This window comes from Equus caballus, chromosome 12 (assembly GCF_041296265.1).
Source record: "Equus caballus isolate H_3958 breed thoroughbred chromosome 12, TB-T2T, whole genome shotgun sequence".
Lineage (NCBI taxonomy): Eukaryota > Metazoa > Chordata > Mammalia > Perissodactyla > Equidae > Equus > Equus caballus.
Window position 1 is genome coordinate 39,104,231 of NC_091695.1, and position 26,275 is coordinate 39,130,505.

The window sequence follows — 26,275 nt, forward strand, 5'->3', positions numbered from 1 at the left end:
TTTGTCTGATCCTTAGAAGAGTTAATAGCTGGTAGTTTCTTGCCCACAACATGATAAGCAAACTTAAATAACTTAATAAATAAATAGTCTTGAAAATCAAACAGTGAATATTAGCGCATCGGCTTCGTGGTCCATCTCACAAGTCCTGAGGTTATTTGGCCTCCCTCTCATCCACGCTGTTCTTCCAGAATTCATAAACAAGAACCTTCTCTTGATGCCACAGGGTAACTTCTTTCCTCCCTAGGCCATCTTCAGATGGAGAAATCTGTTTATTTTCATCATCCAAAGTAGCACCTGAGTGCCACTTGCACAAGTATTTGCAGAGGATTCAAATCCCCCCTGAGTGAAAGGTATCTTTGATGAGGTAGTGGCTTTCTGTTCTCAAGTGTCTTGCTCACACCTGGGGCCGACATCCAACGAGAAGCATGTACCCCAAGGATGCGCCAGCATCCCTGACTGACCGCGGGATGGTCAAGAAGAGTTGTTAGCACCTGCCCTCGATTTCTGCAAGTCAGTTCTCCCTCTGGAATTGCTTTACGTAAAATCAGCTCCCCAGGGATAAGAGACATATTGAGGAGAGCCTCACCTTTGTCTGGCAGCCTTCACTCCTGCAGAAAAGGAGCTTGAGATGGAAGGAGAGTCCTTGATAGTCAAGCGTCTGCTACTGGTGGAAGAAAATTGCCAGGGTGCAACCGGGATATCTCATGGGCACATGAAAATTTCGTATGGACAGAGCCCCACAGACATTTGAATGCGACCTGATGTTCATTCTGACACTGAGAGGGCTTTGGTCATGCTAGGTTTGTTCACTGTAGTATTCTTAGTCTTTGTTTTGTAACTGGAGTTGTGTAAGACCTTGCCAGAGCTCTGAAGTTAGGATGGGATATATGGTTGTAATTTTCCCATTAAGACTTTGCATACAAATTGGAAAATTTGTCCCATAAATTAAGACTTTTGGCCTGAGTCATTGTTGAGTAGAATTTCCCCAAAGAGACTGTAGACTAAAGAAAATGCAGTAACACATCAACAATGAGAGGATCTGAGTAAAGGTACACAGGTCTGCCTCTAGTGTATACATCATTGCAATGTTCCTGTAAGTTTGAAGTTATTTCTAAATATAAAGTTAAAAATTGTATTCCTGAGGCAAAATGTACTGTGATGAGCAAAGCTTCTACCTCCTTAGGCCATCTAGAGAGTGTACATGATAGAGCTGGGTCATGAGAGTACCCATTGATAGGAGATGATGTATGAAGTCAATTTACATGCAGATGAAGGCTCCTCAAACTCTGGGTTGTGTCTCAACTGGTATCTGGATTGGATTCCCAGATTTACAAACAACTCAAATAGGACAGTGCACACAACAAGGAACTGTTATGGAAAATTCAGGAGTAAACCTAGCATTTCTGATATTTTTATACCTTATCTTTCCTAGGTTAACACAGAAAAGAGATTTAGACATCACAGGACCATCACTTCATGGCAATACTTGTTGAACAAAGTGAAGAGAACAATCTCTGATGCCCAATGGCCTTTTCCATGTCACGGGCCTCCCTCTGCAGCTCAGAGCTTGTAGCAAACAGTCTGATCATGCATCAGGTGTATGAGGGTTGCTGGCAGGTGGTCTGTAGTAAGTGCTGAGTGGTGTACATCAGCTCATATATTTCCTTGATGAAGCTCAGGGCATAAATCTCATAGGCCCAACTCTGTGCAATGGCAAGTGAAGAGGTAATAAATGGCTTTGAGGAGTTTATAACATGAAGTACCTCAGTGTTTTTGGACCTGTAGAGATGGTTACAACTTTGGATAAAGACTTGATGTGTGAGTGTGTATGTGTGTGTATATATATATATATATATATATATATATATATACATATATTCTTAAATGCATGATGTAAAACGTTATTGATAAATGGACCTCTTAATGAGCAGAAAGAGGTCCTTCTTGATTTTATTTATCCATGGATAATGAAATTTTTTGTGAAAATGAGGCAATTTTATTCATGTTTTTCATCTTTATAGATGTAAATACTGAAAATGCTGCTTACATGAATGTGCAGACATGAAAAGAATGAATTTTCAGCATCGATACCACTCTGGTCTCTGAATTCCTTTGAGCTATAGGCTAAACATGTCATTGTAATTTATGTCTCAAAATTGTTTTTAATGATTCATCAGCTCTAGTGAAATTAGGACCTCATATTATTTTACAAAGCAAAAGATTAGAAACCATTGTCTATAGAAGAAATTTTATGTACCATATAATATTACTTTACATTTATTTTTTTTGAGTCTAGAGATTTGCACATGTAAAGTCAAGGCTGTGTAAGGTCTGATGGATGACGAATATGCCTTCTGACTTCGTAAACTGTAACAAGAACATGTATGAGATGGGATGAGGAGGATGAGAACTAGTGTACCACATGGTACATATATTGCAAAGGTGTATGTGGACATTATCATCCAGAAGTGATGCTTCTAAGTGTTTCTACCCAGCATATAAGTGTTAACCAAGGATAGACTTAAGCCCTAGAGAATCCCTGGGATTTCAGCCTCAGCCAAAAGGACATGTGTGATCAGTGCATCCTGTGGAGGACATGAGTCCAGAGACCCTGAGTGCGTTGAGGATAAATAATATCTATCCCCACCCACCACCCTCCTATAAACCTGAGATCCAATATTAAGTATTTTGGCAATAATAATTTTAAAATCATAATAACAATCACATAGATGAGACCATAAAACAATAAATTAAGTGAATGAAAGTAATGGTCTCTTCTTAACTGAGAGAAATTGCAGTGGAACCAGAGCCAAATACTGAAGCACACTGTGTTAGTTTAATTGGGATAAATAAACATTTTTCATTGGCAGAGTCAGTTAGACTCCCCTTGATATTTGACTTTGGGATTGAGGTAACTTATTTTGCTTAACTTACTACTTATATTTTTTCCCCTTTGTGTTATGTGAGTGTAGTAGCTGGCATTTCCTGCCAGACATTGTGCTGAGCATTTTTCCTGTATTGGTTCATTTATCTTAACAAAAATTCTATCAGCTAGGCACTATTACCACCACTCTTATCTTACAGATGAAGAAACTGAGGCTGAGAGGGTCAGCACCTTGCTGAAGACCAGAGCTGCGCTTGAAACCAGGTAGTCTGGCCCAAAGTCAGGCTCCTCTCTATTACTCAATAAATAATACATCTTAATTTTGAGTCATTCAAACAGTACTTTAGAATTCAAAACAGAGCACAAAAGTATCCTATTAGGTTTCTGATGGGGTAGCATTGAATTTGTAGAATTATTTGTGAAAGGTTGACATCTTTAAATACTTGAACATTTCCTCCAGGAACAAGATGTGTGCCTCTGTTTATTTAGATTCCCTTTCATATCTGTGACTAAAGTTTCATGATTTCGTCCTTTAAATTTTGCATATTTCAATATTATGTAGCTTCTATTATTCCTGTTCTAATGTTATCATTTTTTTCCATGATGTCATGTAATGGTAATAGCTGGTTCCTAGGAAAAGAATCGAGTCTTCTATACTTACTGCATATTCAGTTAACTTTATGAATTCTTATCTGATCTAATAGTTTCTTTCAATAAATTCTCTTAGACTTTCATGATGGTTGATCAACTCTCTATAAATACTGACTAATGCATTGATTCATTTTTACACGGAATTTATCCTTGTTTGAAGAGAATACTTTTTACAACATGTTGTCCATTTTTTTCTGTAATAGACTTCAGTTTTTAGAGTATTTTTAGGTTCGCAGCAAAATTGAACACAAAGTACAGAGAGTTCCCATATACTTCCTCCTCATCCACGTGCACAGCCTCCCCCAACATCAGCATCCCCCATCAGAGTGGTACATTTGTTACAATCAATGACCTGTATTGACACATCATTGTCACTCAAAGTCCATAGTTTACATTCGAGTTCATTCTTGATGTTGTACCTACTATACGTTTTGTGACTGCATAATGATGTCTACCCACCATAATAGTCCAGAAGGGTTTCACTGGCCTCAAAATACTCACAGCTCCTCCTGTTCATCCATTTCCCTCCCCAACCCCTGGCAACGACTGATCTTCTTAACGTCTCCATTGTGTTGCCTTTTCGAGAATATCTGCCGATGCCTCAGAAATCTAGTAGGACCCTAAAGTTCTTAGATATGCTGGAGCTACTCAATAGAAGATGCCTGAGTCCCTGAATGACCACATGTGGTCAGGATGTATCATGGACAGGGCACTGGGAGCCATCTGCTCCAGGTCAATGTAACAGTTTCTGGGAAAGTCGAGCAGAAAGGAGTATGTTATCAATGATATTGTTTTGAAAAACTAACTCATGGTGATAATTAAAAGCAATTGATGTTTATTCCATGTTAGTATCATTTGTAAATGCTCCACAGTTAGTGCATTCCTTCATTGCCTACGCTTGTGGGAACATGCCCACTGCCCCACCCTCAGAGCTCCATAATATCGTGGAGCATCTCCCCTGTTCTGGCTCACCACGTTGGACTGAGATGTAATAATAATAAACCATTACTCTTTAAACTACTGAGATAATAAAGAAATAAGTAGAAAGGTGGATGCAGAGTATTAGAGGAAAAGGACACGGAGCCTTGGTCATTGCTGCTGGAAGGGAGACATTATCCAGTCCTATCCCAGGAATGCCATGTGTCCCACAGATGCCCAACAAGATTACCTGGATATCTCCTGTTCATCCTTCAAGCCTCAATCAACTGAAACCTTGTTTAGGACCAAGTTTGACCTTCCTTGACTTATATTAGAAAAGTCACTTTCACTTGCTCCAAGGCCCTCTCCTTGTTGTCTCTGGCATTTACCAGGCCATATGACTAAGGTGAAGAAGGCAGAGAAGGAGGCAGACTCAATTTTGGTATGAAAACACTCAAAAAGGAAGCAGCAGGAAGTTAAATGGCTTGAAAGTTCTGATTGCTTTCACAGTCTTTAATCTAAGGCTTGAGAGTTCATGGAAGATGCTCCAAGGTTGTGCTTAGAGAATTTGAATGGACTAAAGAAACCACCCCAAATCATTGCCACATTTGAACCTCAGCAATGCTTGGGCTGAACATCCTCCCCTATTCCCAGTGGGTTTGCCTGGCTGAGAGGGAGACCATTTTATTAAAGACCCTTGTGATTTCTCCCTTTCAAACAAATGGCTCAGTGTTGGTTTAAATCTCATTTATGTTACTAAAGTAGATCTAATTGTAACAAGTTCCTCTCTTTTCACTTCTGTAACTCATCCCTACTCTACACATCTTGAGAGGAGGTCTTGGTATTTTCATCCCTTTCTTTGTTGCTCTGAGTAAGCACAGATTCCATGCTCAATCAATAGTGAATTAATAGAATCAGTTTGCAGAATCACTTATCCTGGGAGACATTGGGCAGCTGCATTCTCTAACTGGGGATGGTTCATCTCTCTCACTTACTGCTCACTTTTCCTAGAGATTCAATAAAAGCTGGGACTCTGATCCATGCTCCTCCTTTCCAGGGAATGGAGACAAAAGAGGAATGGAATAAGAAATCCCCAAAGTCAATTTGAGCTCACTTCCAGAGAGGATTCCTGTACATGGGTTCAAGAAACCCAGGAGTTGGTGGAATGAACAGGTCCAGAGGCCCCACAAACAGCTGCAGCCAGCCTGGGTTCACCTGGCTGCAGTTTTGCCCCCTTTCTCAGGAGTCCATGCTGTTCAGTTGCCAGCAGACAATGAGATCAGGTCTTCTTCTGTTTTGAACCTTGCAAAGTCATTGAAGATTGACTGTTACTCCAGAATAGACACTGTCTTCATCTTCATGTCATACCCTTCAAGAAGCCTCCCTGATAGCTCCCTGGTTAGGGGACCATTTTACATGCTCCCATAATTCATTAAGCACACTGTTGCTGAGCTGCTGTGGGTAGTATAGACACTGCTTCTACAACCACTGTAAGAAGTGACATCAAAAGTAGTCAGCAATTCCAAAAGTCCTATGCACCACAATGTTCATTGCAGCATTATTTACAATAGCCAAGACATGGAAGCAACCTAAGTGCCCATCAACAGATGAATGGATAAAGAAGATGTGGTATATATATATACAATGGAATACTACTCAGCTGTAAAACAGAACAAAATCATTCCATTCACAACAGCATGGATGGACCTTGAGGGAATTATGTTAAGTGAAATAAGCCAGGGGAAAGGTGAGGTGGGGAGTGGGCACAAAGGGTGAAGTGGTGCACCTACAACATGAGTGACAAACATTAATGTACAATTGAAATTTCACAAGATTGTAACCTATCATTAACTCAACAACAACAAAAAAGAAGTGACATCAAAAGTGCAAAAAACATAACTCTGTCCTCTTCCCACCTTCCCATCTCTCCTCAGTGCCTTCCATTGCAGAACCCAACAAGTGGGCAGCTGACAAGAGAGTCTGGGATATCTAACCCATAGTCCTTCAGTTCTAGCAACTGAGGGATGAGTAGGGCAAAGCAACTCTGGAACTAAGGAAATATGGACCCTATCCAGCACACAGTGATTTAATCCGCAGAGTCTCGATTTTAGTTTTCACCCTGACGGAGGACATTTGTCTGACCTGTAGAAAAGTCAGTAGCTGGTAAGTCTGTTGCCTACAATGTGATAAACACGACTTAAATAGCATTATAAATGGATCAACTAACCAATACATAAGCTTTCTTGGTCAATACCTGTGTAGTAGGTAATGCCGGGATAAGTAAAAGTCCTATAAGATCTTATGTATTACTCCCAGAGAACATCAGCTCTACAATGAGAGAGATTTGGGGGAAGAAGTTAAAGCTACGTGTACATGAATATGAGATGGTAGTGGGGATTAATGAGCGCCAATAACCACAAGGAACAGGAGGCTTTATTGCCTGCATCACTGCAAAGATTGCTCAAGAAGAAAGATCTTTCTGGTTAGTGAAGTATAAGGTTAAGCAAAGTAAACAGTCCTGAGGATCGTACAGTGGGTATCATTTCATCAGCTTCCTGGTCCATCTCACAAATCCTGAGGTTATTTGGCCTCCTCCTCCATACAGTTCTTCCAAAATTCATACATAAAAACCTACCGTTGATGCCACAGGGTAACTGCTTTCCTTCCGAATCTCTCTTTAGTTGTAGAAATCTGTTTATTTTCATCATCTTAAGTAGCAACTGAGTGCCACCTACCTACGTGTTTGCAGAGGACTCAGATTCCTGCCGAGTGGAAGGTACCTTTGATGAGGCTGTGACTTGCTATCCTCAAATGTCTTGTTCACACATGGGGCCAACTTTCAATGAGACATGAACTCCAAGCATGCTCCAGCACAACTTTATGACTGTGGGGGTGGTCAAGAAGAGATGTTAGCATCTGCCCTTCCTTGCTTCAGGGCAGTTCTCCCTTGGGAATCACTTTATGTAAGATCAGTTCCCCAGATCAAACAGTTGTATTAGAACAGTGCCTCACTGTTCTGGCAGTGAGTCCTGGCAGCCTTGAGTCCTGTTGAGAATGAGGTTAGGAAGGAAGGAAAAGTCCTTGACATTCAAGTGTCTTCTAACTATGGAGGAAAATCACTGGAGAGTGCCTTGGAAATCTCTTGGACCCAAGACAACTCCGTATGTGCTGTGCTCCACAGTCATTCAAATGCAGCCTGTACGTTTATTGTGACATTGAGAGGGCTTTAGGACACTTGAGGCTTGTTCCTTGTAATCTATTTAGTCCCTGATTTGCCACTAGATTTGTGTATGACCTTGCCAGAGCCCTGGGATTGGGATGGGATACACTGTTGTAATTTGCTGTTTAGTACTTTGCATACCTATTGGAAAATTTGTCTCATAAGTTGAGACCCTTCGTCTTAGTCTTTTTTTGAATAGAATTTCCTCAAAGAGACTTTATACTAGAGCAAATGGAGTCATAAGTCAATAATTGGTGTATCTGGGTAACGGTGTACATGTATCCCTTCTCATGTACATATCAGTGCAACTTTTCTGTAAGTTTGAAGTTGTTTTCAACTACAAAGTTAAAAACGGTGTTACAAAATGTATTGTGTTGCAAAATGTATTGTGATGAATAAACTTCTGCTCCGTGGGAAGGAAGGGTCAGGCCATCCAGGGAGAGTGTATGCTACAGGTGGGTCATGGGAGTCCCCATTGATGGGAGATGTGTATGAAGTCAATGTGAAGTTGTATGAAGGGTCCTCAAACTCCAGGTTGTGTCTGAAAAGGCATCTGGACAGGATTCTCAGCATTATGAAATGCACAAGTAGGGCAGTACGCATGGTAAGAAACCGTTGTGGAAGATTCAGGGGCAAACTAAGCATTTCTGATATTTTTCTACCTTCTGCTTCCTAGGTCGTGAAACAGAAAAGAGATGTAGACATCACAGGACCACCAATTCATGGGAAGAGTCGGTGAACAAGGTGAAGGGAACAATCTCTGATGCCCAGGGGACTTTTCCATGTTGTGGACCTCCCTTTACAGTTCAGAGCTTGTAGCAAACACTCTGAGCACACATTAGTATGTACCCTTTCAGGTTGGCTTTTTCATTTATTAATATGCTTGTAAGATTCCTCCATGTCTTTTCATGGCTGAGAGTTCATTATTTTCAGAGCTGAATTCCACTGAATTTTAGAGTTATATTCCATTGTCTGAATGTACCAGTGTCTTTCTCCATTTGTCTACTGAAGAACGTCTTGATTTCTTCCAAATTTTGGTAATCATGAACAAAGTTACTGTAAACACCATGTGAAAGTTTTTGTGTGGACATAGGTCTTCTAAGCCTTCGTGCAAATACCAAGGAGTACCATTGCTAGATTGTATGATAAGAGTATGTTTCATTTTGTAAGAAACTGCCAAACTGTCTCCCAAAGTGGCTGTACCGTTTTGCATTCCAACCGGGAATGAATGAGACTCTCTCTTGCTCCACGTCCTCACAGCTTTTAGAATTGTCATAAATTAGCTTCTTTAAAAAAGAAAAGAAAAAGAAGAATTGATGAGAAACAGATGAAGGAACTAGCATGAGGAGTCATCAACTAGAAGAATTCAATTGAGTCAGAAACTGAGATGCAGCAGCTGAGATAGACTACAACTGTCATCCACCTCCGTTCTATCTGACAGGTCACCGCTACCAGGCATCCCAACTTTACTTTACCATCCACATACCGTCAATGACTGAGCTCAGTCACGTGCTTCCAAACTGTGCAAGTTTGTACGAGTTGCTTACTTTCTGCACTTTAGTTGACTCAGCTGTTAAAATGGGAAATATAGTAGTTCCGAACCTGTGAAACTTTGGCCGCAGAAGCCTGGCAGGCAAACTTAATCACTATTCCACCAGGCCAGCCCCTTATTTTTCATTTTTTGAGGGACCTCTGGACTCTTTCCTTAGCAGCTTTACTCTTTTACTTTCCCACAAAAAGGCACAAGTGTTCCTGTTTCTCCACATCCTTGCCAACACTGGTTCTTTTCTTTTCTTCTTCCTTTTTTTAGATAGTAGCCATCATAATGGGTTTGGAAAACTAATGTGATGTTGAATTGAGATCTGAAACACAGCAAGAATGCACAGGGGCAAAAAATCTAGATGTTTCTCACCTCACCCATCCGTTCTGCTACCATTATCCACAGACTAAAATGGAAAATCTCCCTGATTTGGCCCGTCCTATCTCTCCAGTCACAAAGCCTTTCCTATTCCACCGTGTACTACTGTATGTTTCAAGGTAACCTGGATTCCTGGTGTTCCCTCAACAAGACACGTAGTTTATGCTGTCTTGTCCTCCTTCATGCTGTTTCCTCAGCATCCCTCCTCCATACATTTCTCCATGTCAAAATTCTATACATTCTTGAGTGCCACTCAGATATGCTCCTCTCTACAACTAGCTTCACTTCCCAATGGCTTTAGTCAGAATGACCCACACCTCTCTGGGCTTTTCCAGAGAGCACTCTGCTCGTGTTTGGGAGAAGCAGAGGATAAGCGCCTGTGGGCTTCTCTACTGCTGGGACCCTGAGGACTCAGAAAGTGGGATTATCCAAATTTGCAGGTAAATTGAAAGAAGAGCTTCTTTTTATCAATTAAAATCTTGATTTGATTTGAAATCTCTGATATTTTTGAAACATTAGAGTAGAGTAGGAAATTACTAGTTGGAGAGGTATTCTGTCTCTTCAAACTTCTTCCTCTCTTAGGATCCTGAAAACCACTTATTTCTTCCATAATTGTCACCATGCTCCTGACCTTCCTCCCACAACTACCCAAAGAGAAACATGGCATACCAGGCATCCTTTTACACTAAAATGCACTCTAACCAAGTTAGTGGTGTGTTAATTTGCATTCATTCATTTATTTAAGGAATATTTGCTTATGTTCCTCCCTGTGCCATGCCCTGTGCTAATTAAAGATGACCAAAACCAGACACTGCCCCGAAATTAAGGAGCCATATTCCAGGGGAGCTCCCATCAGTTAACTCATTAGACATTTGAAAGCTACAACCTCGGTAATTGCTACAAAGGAGAGGTGTGTGGTGCCAGCAATGTCTATAGATGGGAACATTGACCAAGTCATTAGAGACTGTAATGTAGATGGATGGCATCAGCCCTATGTGGAGAAGAGAGGGCTGGAAGCCAGACCTTGTGACCTGCCACATGCCATGTGGGCAGGACCAGTGAGGCTCTCTAGCTACAAATAGCCCTGGGTTCCTCAGGATCCTGAGTCCAGCTCCTGTTAGTTGGTTGTTTGCTTAAGCTGAAAGCTCAAAGCAACTGAACCACCATGAGGCTGTCACTGCCTGTCCTGCTGGTCACTCTGGCCCTTTGCTACTACGAGGGTGAGTATCATTTCTAATCCATCCAGCACCAATCCTGGTAAGTAACCTTGTCCGAACTAGGTGAACTTAATTGGGGTGATCAGATCAAAATCCAAACCTTTTTCTCTACTTGTGACCTAGCTCCCCAAAAGCCTGGAGCTCATTTTCTCAAATCGCAATACTCAAGAACTTTTACAAAAAATCATTGCCAGCAAACTTTAAGAGTTTTCCATCTGAAGCCTGACACTTTGTCTGGGATCTGTGTTTCAGAAGCTGTATGACATAAGATTTGCATGTGAATCATGGCTCTGCCACTTACCAGCGCTTTGAGCAAAATACTTATCTCCCCAAGTCTCCTCTTGTCATTGGGTTTCACAGCTACCAGCAAGAGTAGCTATGACAACAGAGAGGGATGAAGTGTGTCAGGAGTCCAGCTCTAGATAATGAGCAGACATCTCACAGTTATCAGACATCCTCCTTCCAGAGATTTTTAGGTGTCAGTTGAGTCCACAGCTTTTTAACTCATAGAATCAGACTCATAAAATGTGAAAGCTGGAGGGGATTTTGGAGAGCTCTCAGTTCAAAAGAGCCAGTGTTCTCTGAATCTCTGGATGATAAATTTTCAAATGGGCTCTGTGAATAAGCAGCATTCAATATGTCTACAAGTACTGCTAGCTTTCTAGGGTTACCACTGGGAATTGTACTAGAACTAGTATAGTCACGAGGGCTACAATTTCTATTTTTCTAGATATGTCTACCCCTTTGTTCAACAATACTTTTCCGTGTCCTCATACCCTCGATACTGACCCAAGTCTTGTTGAGTGATTCTCTTTCATCTGACTTTCTAAACCTCAACCTCTTCCCCTGTGTAGCCTCTAATTTTACCCTCTCCAAATCCTCTGCGTGGTTTAATATCTGACCAGGGGTCAGATCAGAGCCTGGTAAGGCATGTCCTGGGCTGCAAGTGTGATAGCAAAGACTTGGGGGCATGGAGAATCCAGACCAGGGAAAGTGGTTACTTCAAGTCTCAGCATGATTCCAGTGGGGTCAGGAATGAGCCACACTTCTGATCTTTGACCCTCTCTAAGGAATTCTTTGCATCTCTACAGAATAAAAGAGCCAATCATAACTTTGTGAGTAAGCGTCGAATGTGTTCAACTGATTCACTTTATTTTTTTAAGAATTTTAGCTATGCCTGCATCCAAGGACATAGTCCTATTCGTTAATTTAGCCTCAAAATAGCATCTTCCAATGTATAAATAGTTTACTTACCTATCTCCAAATGTGTTCTCCCTTCTCTGATCTCTGATAAAATCGGACTATACTACTCACCTAAAAAATTGATTACTAAAATCTCTCCTCCAATACCCAAGACAAAATAAGGTGTCACACTTTCTTTTCAATTTTATTGAAGTTATAATAGTTTATAAAATTGTGAAATTTCAGGTATACATTATTATTTCTTAGTCACTACATATTTGTGCGCCTTTCCTCTTATGCCTACCCCCCAACCCCCTTCCCCTCTAGTAACCACTAATGTGTTCTCTTTCTCCATAAGGTGTCACTCTTTGGATAGGTGAAGCTTAATTTTTTGAAATCAAGGAAAAGTGAATTTCAGAAAACCAGGAGAGTCTTCGGAGTAGTGGGTACTTTACAAAGGATAAAAACTGAACCAGGGGGGCTGGCCCCGTGGCCGAGTGGTTAAGTTCGCGCGCTCCGCTGCAGGTGGCCCAGCGTTTCGTCGGTTCGAATCCTGGGCGCGGACATGGCACTGCTCATCAGACCACGCTGAGGCAGCGTCCCACATGCCACAACTAGAAGAACCCACAACGAAGAATACACAACTATGTACCGGGGGGCTTTGGGGAGAAAAAGGAAAAAATAAAATCTTTAAAAAAAAAAAAAAAAAACTGAACCAGGCATCAGGACACCTGGTGTCCACCACTTGCAGTGTGACCTTGAGGAAATCATGACGCAGAGGGTCTCACGTTGTCATCAGCACAATGATGAATGGAAATATAAAATACCTGGGTCTCCGGTCTAGCTCTGATTTCAGGAGCCACAGAAAAATTGACTTTCTTTACGTCAATTTTATTTCTTTTTCTTCTGCTCTAGCTGATGCAGTTATATGTCCAGCTGCTCTTACTGATGCGACACAGTTCCTCTTCATCAGTGAAGCTCTCTACAAGCTACAGCTTCAGAGATTTAATGCACCACCAGAAGCCGTTGAGGCCAAGTTGCAAGTGAAGAGATGCACGGATAAGATATCCCTTGGGAACAGAGTGTTACTTACAAAAGCATGGGTAATTTCTTTCTTCTAGGTACATAGAGGCTTCTGCTCATGTGAACAGCCAGGATGGAGGTTAGGGTACTGTTCTTGGGGCACAGGTGGTGGAAGCAGTGCCGCGCTGGTCATCTCTGATAGGGTGACCCAAGGCCACAGGTTGGATGATAACAGTACACCTGTAGAGCTATACCCAGGCTCACAGAGCATCTGGGCCTGTTCCTCCTTCTCAGGTCACCTCTCTGGGCACCAGGCTCCCCATAGCGTCCTGAGGAGGAGGACACCTGGGGCCCCATGTAGTGATGTTTAAGGACCAAGGCACTGCTTCCTCCCTGCCTGGGAGCTTTCCTGAGGGGAAGTTCCCTCACCCAGTGGACACAGTACCTATGAAATCTCATGGGCTGTGTGGTTGTATTGAATGGGGAGACAGTTTGTGGTGGGAAATAGCCCCTGTCTTCTGGCAGGATGGAGGTTTGGGCTAGCTGGGCTCTCTGCCAACTTCTGCAGAGCCGAGGCCCATTCCTTGTACCTCAGTCCGCTTTTCTACTCCTCACCTACGACTCTCCTCCTTATCTTGGCCTGTGGGCAGACACCCTCCAGTCACATCTCCTGCAGACACATATGAAGGTGAAACGCTTAGATTATGTCTTTATCAAGAAAACAGATACTTAAAGGTACCTCTGGACCCATCTACCACCGGATTTAGGTCATGAGGTTCAGCTTAAAATTCCCATAGGCACTGGATTCTCAGTTCTAAGAGGTGCATGTGCCATCACGTTGAATTTCCACATGCTGAAGCTGGTCATCTCCCAAAAGCAGTACTTCCCCAGTCCTCTCTCACCCCATCCCCATCTCTCAATCCCGTGTCCCCTTTGGAGTGGAATAGTAGTGTCCTCTGTCCCAGGATACCAGAGAAAAGAAATCCTGGGCTGCTCTGCACAACCCTTCACTCCCTCCTTCCATGGAAACCTGAGTCCTACTCTTGGGTCACCTCAGGGTTTATTTGCAGGACTATGGAAGTAGTTCTTTCCTGACTTGCATGGTCAGTTGTAACTGTGCCAGGTCTATTTAGTTTACTGCACACTGGGGTCCTGCCTCTTATCCTCCATTTGCCTTTTGTTGGTTGAAATTTCATTGACATCTTCGTGTGAAGAACAGCAGTCTCTGATAACATGTCATCTCCAGGAGCATCATGAATGACCTCCTTTTTCTTTCTTTTTTTTTTTTTTCTGTTTCAGGTGAAAGTAATTTTGAAGTGTGGTTACATTGATTTATCAAAAATTCTATCATAGTACCTCTGTCTTTCAATGATCTGATCTTCGCTGGAAAATGTAAAGGTTTCAACATCTTGCTTCAATAAATTCCTTGCCCTGCATTTCTCTACTTGTCTTGTGATTATTGAACAGTCTGCCTTCGAGTTGGGGTGGTTTTCGTCATGAAGTGGCCATTGTGTGTTGTCCCTAGTAAATTTCAGAGACCCATCGTCCAGTTACCCATGGCAGCCTGAGCTGCCTGGATCACAAGAGGAAATATTTGGTCACGAATCATTTTGCGTTACTTTACAGATTTCCCATTTATGTAGTCATGAGTGAAAAGGATGGTTAAGGGTAAAAAGTAATTAAATCATTCCTGCTACTGGTCTTGCATTGAGGGATACCTGCAGCCCAACTGGCTGCCCAGTCACATGGTTCCCAACCAGCAGCATCACTACTATTTTGGCCTCATCAGAACCACAAGAAACCTGCTTGGCCCTCTTCCCTTCACTGTGGTTTCAATCGCATGAACAGTCCAGTGTAACTTGTTTTCATCTACCTCTCAATTTATAGTGAGTATCCAGGGTTCGATTTCAGTCAACTCTTTTTGACTCTGCACACTCACTCACATGGCTCATCAATGACTACACCACTCACCAACATCTCAAGCTAATACTTCCTCCCTCAAATTCTCCCAAGAGCTCCAGAAACAACCACCCAGCTGCCATCTGGACAACTCCATTCCAGCATGCCACAGTTATTTCTGAAGGAATATGTAAAATTGAACTCACTCTCTGCCTGCAACCTGCTCCCCTTCCATGTGTCCCGCATCCTGGCCAATGGGCCCACCACCCAATGAGGCAGCTGACTCAGAAAGTTTGGATACATCATAGGTTCTGGGTTAGTTCCCAGTGTCTGCTCTAACACACTACCGCACACTTGGTGCCTTAAACTAACTTGATTTCTTAAGGTTTGGAGGACAGAAGTGTAAAATCTCTAACACTCTGCCAAAATCATTGTGTCAGGAGGGCCACACTCCCTGTGGAAAGCCGAGGTGAAAATGTCATAGCGGCTTCCAGCTTTGGTGGATGATGGTATTCCTTGTCTCGTGCCCACATCACTCCAATCTCTGTCCCGTGAGGCCTCTTTGCTTTCTCCTTTGTGAGTGTGTAAAATCTTCCTCTGCTTCCTTCATACAACATATATGGGATTGCATTTAGAGGACACCAGAAAATTCAGGATAATCTCCCCATCTCAAAATCTATAACTATCACATCTGCAAAGTCCTTTTTTTTCCAGGAAGGATAGTATGACCAGGTTCAAGGATTCAGATGTAGATATTTTGGGGAGTTTTACGAGCTTTGTACTGCTCATGTGGCTACTGACGTCAAAGAGTCCATTAAGTTCTGCCCTCTCCACAGCCACAGTATCACTTCTTTTTTTTTTATTGCAGTAACATTGGCTTATAACAGTATATAAATTTCAGGTGTACATCATTATGTTTTGATTCCTTTTTGGATTAGCATCCAAAGACTAATTACAATCCGTCACCATACATACATGCCTAGTCACCCCCTTTCACCCTCCATCCTCCCTGCTTTCCCTCTTGTGACCACTAATCCCATCTCTGTCTCTCTGTGATTGTTTGTTGTTGTTTTTATCTTCTAAAGTGAGTGAGATAATATAGTATTTGAGTTTCTCCCTCTGACTTATTCCACTTAGCATAATGCTCTCCAGGTTCATTCCTGTTGTCAAAAATGGCCAGATTTCATCGTTTCTTATTGCTGAGTAGTATTCCATTGCACAGCATCACTTCTGAGCATGCCCTGATTTCCATCCCCACAGCCATCACCACAATCCAGTCCTAATCCTTCCTGGTTTTTGCAAAAGTCTCCTAAATGTTCTCCTGGGCTTGAGATACCTCCTGCAGTATGTTATCCTCATTGATACCAAGGTGACCCTTTTAAAATAAAATGTAAATGTGATCTCATTTCTGTAACTCTGAGTTACTAGTGGGCACATATTCCAAGTGTTTCAAGTAAGAGGACTTATTTTTAATCATAAACCCACACTGAAATAATAATAGGTATACATGTACAAACTCTGATAGAAAAAGTAGAAGACAATTACTATCTACTACTATCAATTATCAGCAATGCTTTTACAACAAATGTGTATTTTTATTCACATCAGGAAATATGTACATTTAAATTAGTCCCTATTTTGGGAAACATGTTATGTATTCAATCTACATACTATGCTTAGTGGAAACAGGGATTCATGGAGCTCTTGCAACACCCTGAGAAACTCAGATTGTTATCATTGCTGGAGGATTCGGTCCCACTGTTGCTGTGGCACACTAGGACTTCCAAGACTCCATCCATGGGCAGCCCTCTTACCTCATCTCCCTGCTCACCAAGGAGTCTGTGCTTCACCATTGTGGTCTATATGCCATTTGCTTATGCAACACATTGAATGACATCCTTGCACCAGTCCTGCGGTGTGCCCTTTGCTTCCATATCCTTCCCTGCACAGGACAGTTTACGTCGTATCTATAGGATATTTCACATCTCATCTTCTGAGAAGCCCTCTCTGAGACCCACAGCCTAAAATAAACTTTATACAGAGACAGACATTTTACACTCAACAGCACACAGAGATGCACATGTTTGCGGACACACACAGAGACATACGCAGATGCAGATAAACACGCAGATAAGCACACAGATACACAAAATGGGCATACATATCCCTCTACTATCATTTTATCTTTCTGTGATATAATATTCATATCACAGAGTTGTTTGATGATAAATTGAATAAATTGATAATGGAAATCAGTAAATATTATCAGGCATTATTATTATTTCTAAAACACTAAGAGTTTACATGCATTGAGCACTCTTATGGTCCTGACTTTACCCTGGAAAGTTTACCTGTTCTGTGTCACATACTCCTTCCTACTCTCCAGGAAGGTAAAAGATGTTCCCTCTGCTGACTGTGGGGATGAAGAATTTCTTAGCCAGAGTTCCTCAACCCTGGGCTCTGCGTAAGATCAACCGGGAAGATTTCAAAAACAAGTGACACCTAGGCCCCATATATATCTGTGTCTCCGCAAATAGAACCCATGCAGTCCCCATTTCTTTACATTCTCCTCTGAGAAGGGCAACCCCCCAGTGAATAGGGAGGAGGACCAGATTCTCCATGAGAGTCAGAGAACCCCAAGCGTCACCAAGTTGGTCACCTTCAGACCATTCTTTGGCCATTACAGCCCTTCATATTTGGCAATTTCAGGTCCTTCATGAGATTCACTGCTATCAACTAATAAGCTTAGAATCTTGTACAGGAAGATTATCCTTTGTAGGTTTCTGTTTAAGGCTGTCAGGTGGGATAACAAGTCTCCAAAGACTGGGGTGTGGAGGAGAGAGGTTTAGAGGTTTAGTTGCTGTGTAATGGGTACTGACTTTCTCTTTGGGATGAAGACAAGTTTCTGGAAATGAGACTTGTGACAACATTGTGAAAGACTTTAATGTCTACATTAGTTCATAAGTACAACTGAATTGTACCCTTGAACGTGGTTACAACAGTACATTTTATGTTATGTGAATTTTTGCACACACGCAAAGACTCCACAGGCGGAGCTCTCCATGAGGCTGCAGAAAGATGACTGTAATGGGAGCAGAACCTATGTTTCAATCCCCACTGGACATGCTCTCTCAGAGCTGTTGGCACCTCGAGTCTAATTATGTTTGGTATCAACTCTGTTTGAATTGCCATCTGGATTTTTCCTTGCTAAAGATATAACTAATTTTTAAGCAAACTCTGGTTCAGACTGAAATTGTGTTTAAACAAGTACAAAAGATTGACTTATGCAAAGCCAAGACTTTATCCCTTGAGGTTTCTAATTCCTCCCCTTGACAAGTCCTATCATGCTCTGTCTAGGTTCTCCTCCTCAAGTATCTTCCCCCTCTAGCCATCTCACTCTCTATGACAAGATCAATATTCTGAATAGAAAGCTCTGGTTTTGTCACAACCTCATTTAAAGCAAACTTTCAATGCTTTCCATTTCCTATGATATGAAGCTTAATGCCTCCATTCAGGAACTAGAATATTCAGGCTTATATAATAATTAAGACAACATTGATTCATAATTAAGACTTCTCCTTCCTTCTTTCCTTTTCATCTACTTTTTCTCTCCCAGCTACTAAACATAGTTTCTGGGATTATTCGTGCATAAGGAAAGGATAGAGACAGGAAGAGAAGAAAGTTCTGAATTGAATCATACTCTTTTAGGATTGGTCCAGCTTCTCTAGGACAGGCAGATCTTTCTTGCATGAAATACGTTAATGGGTCTTCTAAATGCCCAGATTAGGCTGATGTCAGCATCATGGTGGAGTGAGTGATTCCCTTTGTCTCTCCTCTCTAAGTTACAACGAGTCAGATATCCATTGACCAACAAAGGACTCCCTACACAGTACCACAGAACACACAAGAGATCTATGCATCTACACATCTGAAGGTGGGTAGACTGGACATCTTGGAGGCAATGGATCTAGGAGAACAGACCTTTCCCTTCCCCCAGCAGCAGGAACCCAAAATGTAGATCCTCACACTGGTGCACACACCTGCAAACAGGTGGCAAGAACAGACCTGGCATGCAGGGCTTAGTCCCTGTCCCCCTACCAGTGGCAGATGGTGCATACATCCTGAGTACTCAGGACACAGGGCTGAACCAGTGACCCAGAAGAAAATAACTTACAAGGTAACCCCTATCAGGCTTTCAGCAGATTTCTCAGCAGAAACTCTCCAGGCTACGAGAAAGTGGAATGAAATATTCAGAATATTGAGGGACAAAAACCATCAGCCAACAATACTCTGTCCAGCAAAGTTATCCTTCAGATATGAAGAAGAAATAAAAGCTTTTCCAGAAAACAAAACCTGAGGTAGTTCATTTCCACCAGTCTTGCCTTACAAGAAATGTTGAAAGGAGCCCTCATATTTGATACAAAAAGAGCAAGGTTTGCAAAGCTTTAGAAAGGTGATAAATAGACAAGTTGAAGCAGAAAATTTCAGCTCTATATCAGAGTATGTTAGTTAACAATTATAAAGGCTAAAGGGAAAGAAAGAATCGAAAATATCTATAACCGCTTCAATTTGGTCACAAACTCGCAACACAAAAAAGAATTTGTGACAGCCAAACATAGAAGAGTAAGAGGAGAAAGACAGAATTTGCAAAGGCTAATGGTGATAAGATGCTATCAGCAGAAAAAAGACTATCTCTTCTCAGAGATCTTTTATACAAATCTCATGATAACAATAAACAAAAAATCAGAGCAGTCACAAATCATAAATAAAGAGAAAACAGAGAAAAACATCACATAAAATCACCAAACTGAAGTGGCTGACAAAAATACAAGGAAAAAGAAACAATGGCAACAAAGAAAAACGATAAAAGGCACATTCCACCAAGAAGAGTTAAATCTCATTAATACTTATGCACCAAATAGAGGAGCTGAAAGGATATAAAGCAACTATTAATGGATCTAAAGGAGAAATTGACAGCAACATAATAACAGTTAACACCCCAGTTACATCAATGCATAGGTCATCCAAACAGACAGTCAACAAGGAAACAGGAACCTTAAATGAAACACTAGACCAGATGGACATATCAATATATATTCAACATTTCATACAAAAGCAGCAGAATTCTCTCACATTCTTCTCAAGTGCAAAAGGAACATGCTCAAAGATAGAGCACATGTTGGGAAACAAAACTAGTCTCAATAGATTTAAGAAAAGTGATATCATATCAGTATCTTTTCCAACCAAAATGGTATAAAACTAGAAATCAACTACAGGAGGAAAGCTGGAAAAGTCACAAATACGTGCAGGCTAAACAGCATGCTAGTGAACAACTCTTGGATTAATGAAGAAATCAAAAAGAGGTCAAAAAATACCTGGAGACAAATGAAAATTCAAACACGACATACCAAAACTCATGGGATGCAACAAAAGTAGTACTAAGTGGGACGTTTGTAGCAATATGGGCCAACCTCAAAAAGTAAGAAAAATCTCAAATAAACAATCAAACACTATGCTTGAATGAACCAGAGAAAGAAGAAAAAACAAAGACCAAAGCCAGTAGAAGGAAGGAGACAATAAAAATCAGATCAGAAATGAATGAACTAGAGACTAAAAATTCAATAGAAAGGATCAATGAAATAAAGAGCTGATTCTTTGAAAAGATAAACAAAGTTGACAAATCTTTAGCCAGACTCACTAAGAAAAAGGTGACAAGGCTCAAATTAATAAAATCAGAAATGAAAGAGGAGAAATTGCAATGGACACCACAGAATTACAAAGGATTGTAAAAACGTACTAGGAAAAGCTATATACCAACAAATTAGATAACCAAAAAGAAATGTATAAATTCATTTAATCATACAACCTTCCAAACTGAGTCAATAAGAAATAGATAATCTGAATAGACCAGTCACAAGTAGAGAGATTGAAACAGTAGTGCAAAACATCCCCAAAAACAAAAGTCCACGACCATAAGTCTTCTCTGGTGAATTCTACTAAACATTCAAAAAAGATTTAATACCAATTCTTTCCAAATTCTTCCAAAAATTGAAGTGAATGGGATGCTTCCTAATGCATTTTTATGAGGCCAACATTACTCTGATACCAAATCAGACAAGGACAACACAGAAAATGAAAGTTCCAGGTGAATATCACTGATGAACATGCAGGCAAAAATACTCACCTAAATATTAGCAAATAGAATACAACAACACATTAAAGGGATCGTACATCATAATCAAGTGGGATTTATTCCAGGAATGCAGGAGGGTTCAACATCCGCAAATCAATCCTTGTGATTAACCACAGCAACAAAACTAAGAATAAAAACCACATGAGCATCTCAAGAGATAAAGAGAAAGCATTTGACAAGATACAACATCCATTTAAATAAAAACTCTCAATAAAATGGGTATAGGAGGAAAGTACCTCAATATACTAAAAGCCATATATGACAAACCCACAGCCAACATCATATTCAATGGTGAAAAACTGAAAGCTATTCCTCTAAGAATGGGAAAAAGACAAGCATGCCCACTCTAGCCACTCTTATTCAACATAGTATTGTAAGTTTTAGCCAGAGAAATTAGGCAAGAAAAATAAATAAAAGGCATCCAAATTGGAAAGGAAGAAGTAAAATTGTCACTATTTGCAGATGACATGATCCTATATATAGAAAACCCTAAAGAATCCACCAAAAAACCATTAGAAATAATTTAAAAACACAGCAAAGTTACAGGATACAAATCGACATACAAAAGTCAGTTGCATTTCTATACACTAATAACAAACCACCAGAAAGAGAAATCAAGAATACAATTCCCTTTACAATTGTGACAAAAAGAATAAAGTATCTAGAAATAAATTTAACCAAGGATGGGAAAGACCATTACACTGAAAACTATGAGACATTATTGGAAGAAATTGAAGAAGACATAAAGAAATGGAAGGATATTCCACGCTCATGGATTGGAAGAATAAACATAGTTAAAATGCCCATATTATGTACAGCAATCTACAAATTTAGTGAAATATCAAACAGAATCCCAAAGACTTTTTTCATGGAAATAAAACAAAGGATCCTAAAATTTATATGGAACAATAAAAGACCCTGAACATTCAAAGAAATCCTGAGAAAAAAGAACAAAGCTGGAAGTCCCTGAATTCAAAGGATACTGCTAAGCTACAGTCATCAAAACAGCAAAATACTTGCACCAAAACAGACTCACAGATCCATCGAAGAGAATTGAGAGCCCAGAAATAAAACCACACACTGATGGACAGCTAATCTTTGACAAAGGAACCAAGAACACACAGTGGAGAAATGATTTGACAGAAATGGAGAAATATACAATGGAGAGAACTGGATAGCCACATGCAAGAGAATAAAAGTCTACCAGTATCTCACACCATACATGAAAGTAACTCAAAATCGATTAAAGACTTGAATGTCAGACCTGAAACCATAAAACTCTTAGAAGAAAATACAGGCAGAACACTCTTTGATATCTGTCTTAGCAGATCTTTTCGAATACCATGCCTACTCAGGCAAGGGAAACAAAAGGAAAAATAAACAAATGGGACTACCTCCAACTAAAAAGCTTCTGTACAGCAAAGGAGGCCATCAACAAAACAAAAAGACTAGCCACCACCTGGGAGACGTTATTTGTGAATAATATATCTGACAAAGGGTTAATTTGCAAATTTATAAAGAACTCACACAACTCAATAACAAAAAAATGAGCAACTTGATCAAAAAATCTGACAGAGTATATGAACAGATATTTTTCCAGAGAAGATATGCAGATGGCCAATAGGCACATGAAAAGATGTTCAACAGCTTAATTACTGAAGAAATGCAAATCAAATCTACACTGAGATATCACCTCATACCTGTGAGAATGGCTCTTATTAAAAAGATAAGACAGAAGTGCTGAGAGGATGTGGAGAAAAGGGAACCCTCAAACTCTGCTGGTGGGGATGCAAACTGGTGCAGCCACTATGGGAAACAGTATGGACATTTCTCAAAAATTAAGAATAGAAACACCATATGATCCAGCTAGTATTTATCCAAAGTACATGAAAACAGTAGTTCAAAAAGAGATACACACTTTTATGTTCATCACAGCATTATTCACAATAGCCAAGACATGGAAGCAACCCAAGTGACCATCAATCATCAACAGAGGAATGGATAAAGAAGATACACACACACACACACACACACACACACACACACACAAACAATGGAATACTACTCAGTCATAAAAAAGACAAAATTGTGCCATTTGCAATAACATGGATGGAATTGAGGATATTATGCTATGCAAAATAAGTCAGGTAGAGAAAGACAAATAAATACCTTATGATTTCACTCACATGTGGAAGGTAAACAAACAAACAAACACATAGATAAGGAGAATAGATTGCTGGTTACCAGAGGGGAAAAGGGTGCGGGGAGGGCAAAAAGGGTAAAGGCCACATATGTATGGTGACAAATGGAAACTAGACTTTTGGTGGTGAAGGTATCTCTTTCAGAAAAAAAATCAAAGTCATATCCAAGGATGGGGAATAAAAATCAAATTAACGCAAGACTAGAAGACACAGGAGTAACACACAAAATTCAGAGCTTCTAACATATAACAGTACACGAAAGTGATTCTATGTGCGGTCAACTGTCACTTAAGCATAAAGATCAATAAAAATATTTCTGAAGTACAAATCTTCAAAAGTTTTATCTCCAGTGAGCTTTACCTCAGATGTCACAGGATATGATCTACCAAAAACAAAGAGAAGATGAAGAAAGCTAATCATGGAATCCAATAAACACAGGCTATAACATCGATTTTGACAGATGAATGAGGAGAGGACTGTGGAAAGCAATATTTAGAACATGTCAATGTCGGGCGACACAGTGAGGAAGTGGCAGGTGAGTGTGAGACGACGTGGTGTGGATTGGGATGGACAGGGGTCTAGTGCTTCTCTTCTGAGCTGATTTTCAGTATTTTCATTTTTGAACAATGCTCCTATATCACTATTTTAAAATAAAAATTTTGGAAAATACAAGAAGTTGTCAGACAGAACTGAAAAGGAAGGATAGGATAAGAAAAAAAGGCAGAAGCAAAATTTGGCAAAAAATCGGTTATGAGCTGCAAATGATCTGAGGTTAACTTGGAATCTACACTTCACCAAACTTAGGAGAAACTTGATGCATTTTGTGGAAAGAATTAATGGATTTCCTTAAGGAATTAATTATCCTGTTAAATGACAAGACATAAAAGCAAGAACTGAAGAAAATATGAGGCATATCACTGGAACAAGATTCTATCATAGAAATTAAAGGCCTATAGAAATTCAAGGAAGGACAAAGCCCTTATGAGCTTGCATTCTCCAGGAAGGAAGACTTTGTGAGGAGGTGATGTCTGAGTTGGATCCTGAAGGACAAACTGGAGGAGAAACAGAGAAAGTGTAGGGAGCAGTCTGGGCAGAGGCATGGCCATGAAGCTGCTCTCCATACACTAGAGGGTAGAGATGCCCACACTCCTGCCGGCATCTGTCTGCACTGGGGCTCCACTCACTGTCCACCGTGTGAGGCTCCCTTGCACTACTGATCCTTCAGCACAAGGCCAAATGCTTTTAGACATTTCTCTAGCATGTTGTTTAGCATGATCCCTGGTCTCTACCCACTTGATGCCAATAGGACACCACTCACCATCCAGAGACAACACAAACATCTCTAGACACTGACGGTGTCCACAGGAGTGAGTGAGAATAGGGAGTAAGCCAGCCCCAGAAGACAATCACTGCTAAGCAGTGGGAATACTTTATATGAGGTCCTCCACACACCCCTTGTAACACCCCTAAGGACCAGAGGTTCACAACCGTGGATGCCTACCGTTAGCAAGAAAATGTGGGCATGCAGTGGAGGGAAAATTACTAACAGAATGGAGAAGACAAGGGTACAGATATCTAATGAATCATGTGAGCTATCAGGTATGTTTGGGGATGAAATATTTAACCACACCTTTTTTGAGAATGTCACATTGTGTGAAGTTCATGGTTTTGGTGAATGAGCCAAGGAGAACGAGCCAAAGAAAATACCTGATCCTGGCTCTGCTGGCAAATCCGGCTCCTTCTCCCAAGTCGTTAGACGAATCCGGGTTACATTGGATCAAGGTAATGGTTACTTCTTGGAAACAGGGAGACTGAGGTGGCCCAGTCCCTGATGGCAGGGGCTCCAACTTCCTCCTCTCCTCACCTGTGTCCTCCCTTTTGTGACTCCAAAGTCTTTATCCAAGAACAGAAAGAAGACAACGTCAGGTTGATGTACAATCTTAGTGCTGGTTTTATACCCTGCCGTTGCTAATGAGTCTAATTTAAATGAGCTTCTCTGTCTGAATAGACCTAATAATAAAACCTGTAATAATCAGAATTCTTTTGAAAATTAAAAATCTGTCCTGAAATGCTGCTACACAACAATTAATGAAGCAGCTACATGTGGACTATTGTCACACAAAGAGCAGAGGTGCACAGGCCATGCCCTCAAGGAGCGTGAACAGGGAGGAAAGGGCCATGGGATCAGGTCCTGGGATGTCAGGGGACAGCTGCACTTTGAGAGCCATGAGATCCTGGGAAGAGAGTTTCCCAGAGATTCAGGGGCCAGGAAAGGGAACAAGAAGTCAGTTGTCTTTGATGTGCCATTGGGATTCAATAAGGAGTTTCAATTCAGTGGAACTGAGGCAAGGAATTGAGGAGGGGAGTTCACAGGGAGCAAAGGCCTCAAGCTGAAACTGTGGGGCCTGCACAGAAATTAACCTGGAGATCACCTTGGGCAGTTGTGGGATCGAGGTCGCAAGGGTCCGTCTGAGCCAGAAAGTGAAGGTCCCTAAGGCTCAAACTCAGGAGATCAATAGTGTTGAGATCTGTCTCTCAAGCCAGAACACCCGGCTTCTTATCCAAACTCTGCCACTCACTAGCTGTGTGCTTTTGGTCAAGTTACTTGACCTCTCTTGTCTTGCTCTCTGCCACTGGGAAGAAATAATGTGCCCACCTCATGGAGGGAGACAACACGTCTCACTTTGCTCAGAAGACTCCTGGTTTATGTTGCTGTCCCGACATTCCACCCACTTAGTGACTTGTTTCACCCTCCAAAGTACCCAAGTTTGGCCAATAAATTTTATCATCACCCCACTCATTGGATGGTTCTTGTGACGATTAAAAAAAGGTTTTCACCAGTGCCTTATGTCAAGAAAGTGTTGTGTAATTATTTGCCATTTATGTTTTATTCAATTTTGAAAACAACTAACCATGGATTGGTGTTGGTTATTGAGAAAATTAATACACCAACAGTATGTAGAATATGT

General features: G+C 40.9%; 1 protein-coding gene across 1 annotated transcript; it reads left to right on the top strand.

Moving 5' to 3' along the window:
• The first annotated feature begins 10,669 nt into the window (after positions 1–10,669).
• LOC100629823 (secretoglobin family 1D member) lies at positions 10,670–14,449 on the top strand. The gene is made up of 3 exons (XM_014729581.2): positions 10,670–10,811; positions 12,906–13,093; positions 14,313–14,449. The coding sequence occupies exons 1-3, from the start codon at positions 10,757–10,759 to the stop codon at positions 14,364–14,366; spliced, it is 297 nt and encodes a 98-aa protein (XP_014585067.1). The 5' UTR covers positions 10,670–10,756; the 3' UTR covers positions 14,367–14,449.
• Positions 14,450–26,275: the final 11,826 nt, after the last annotated feature.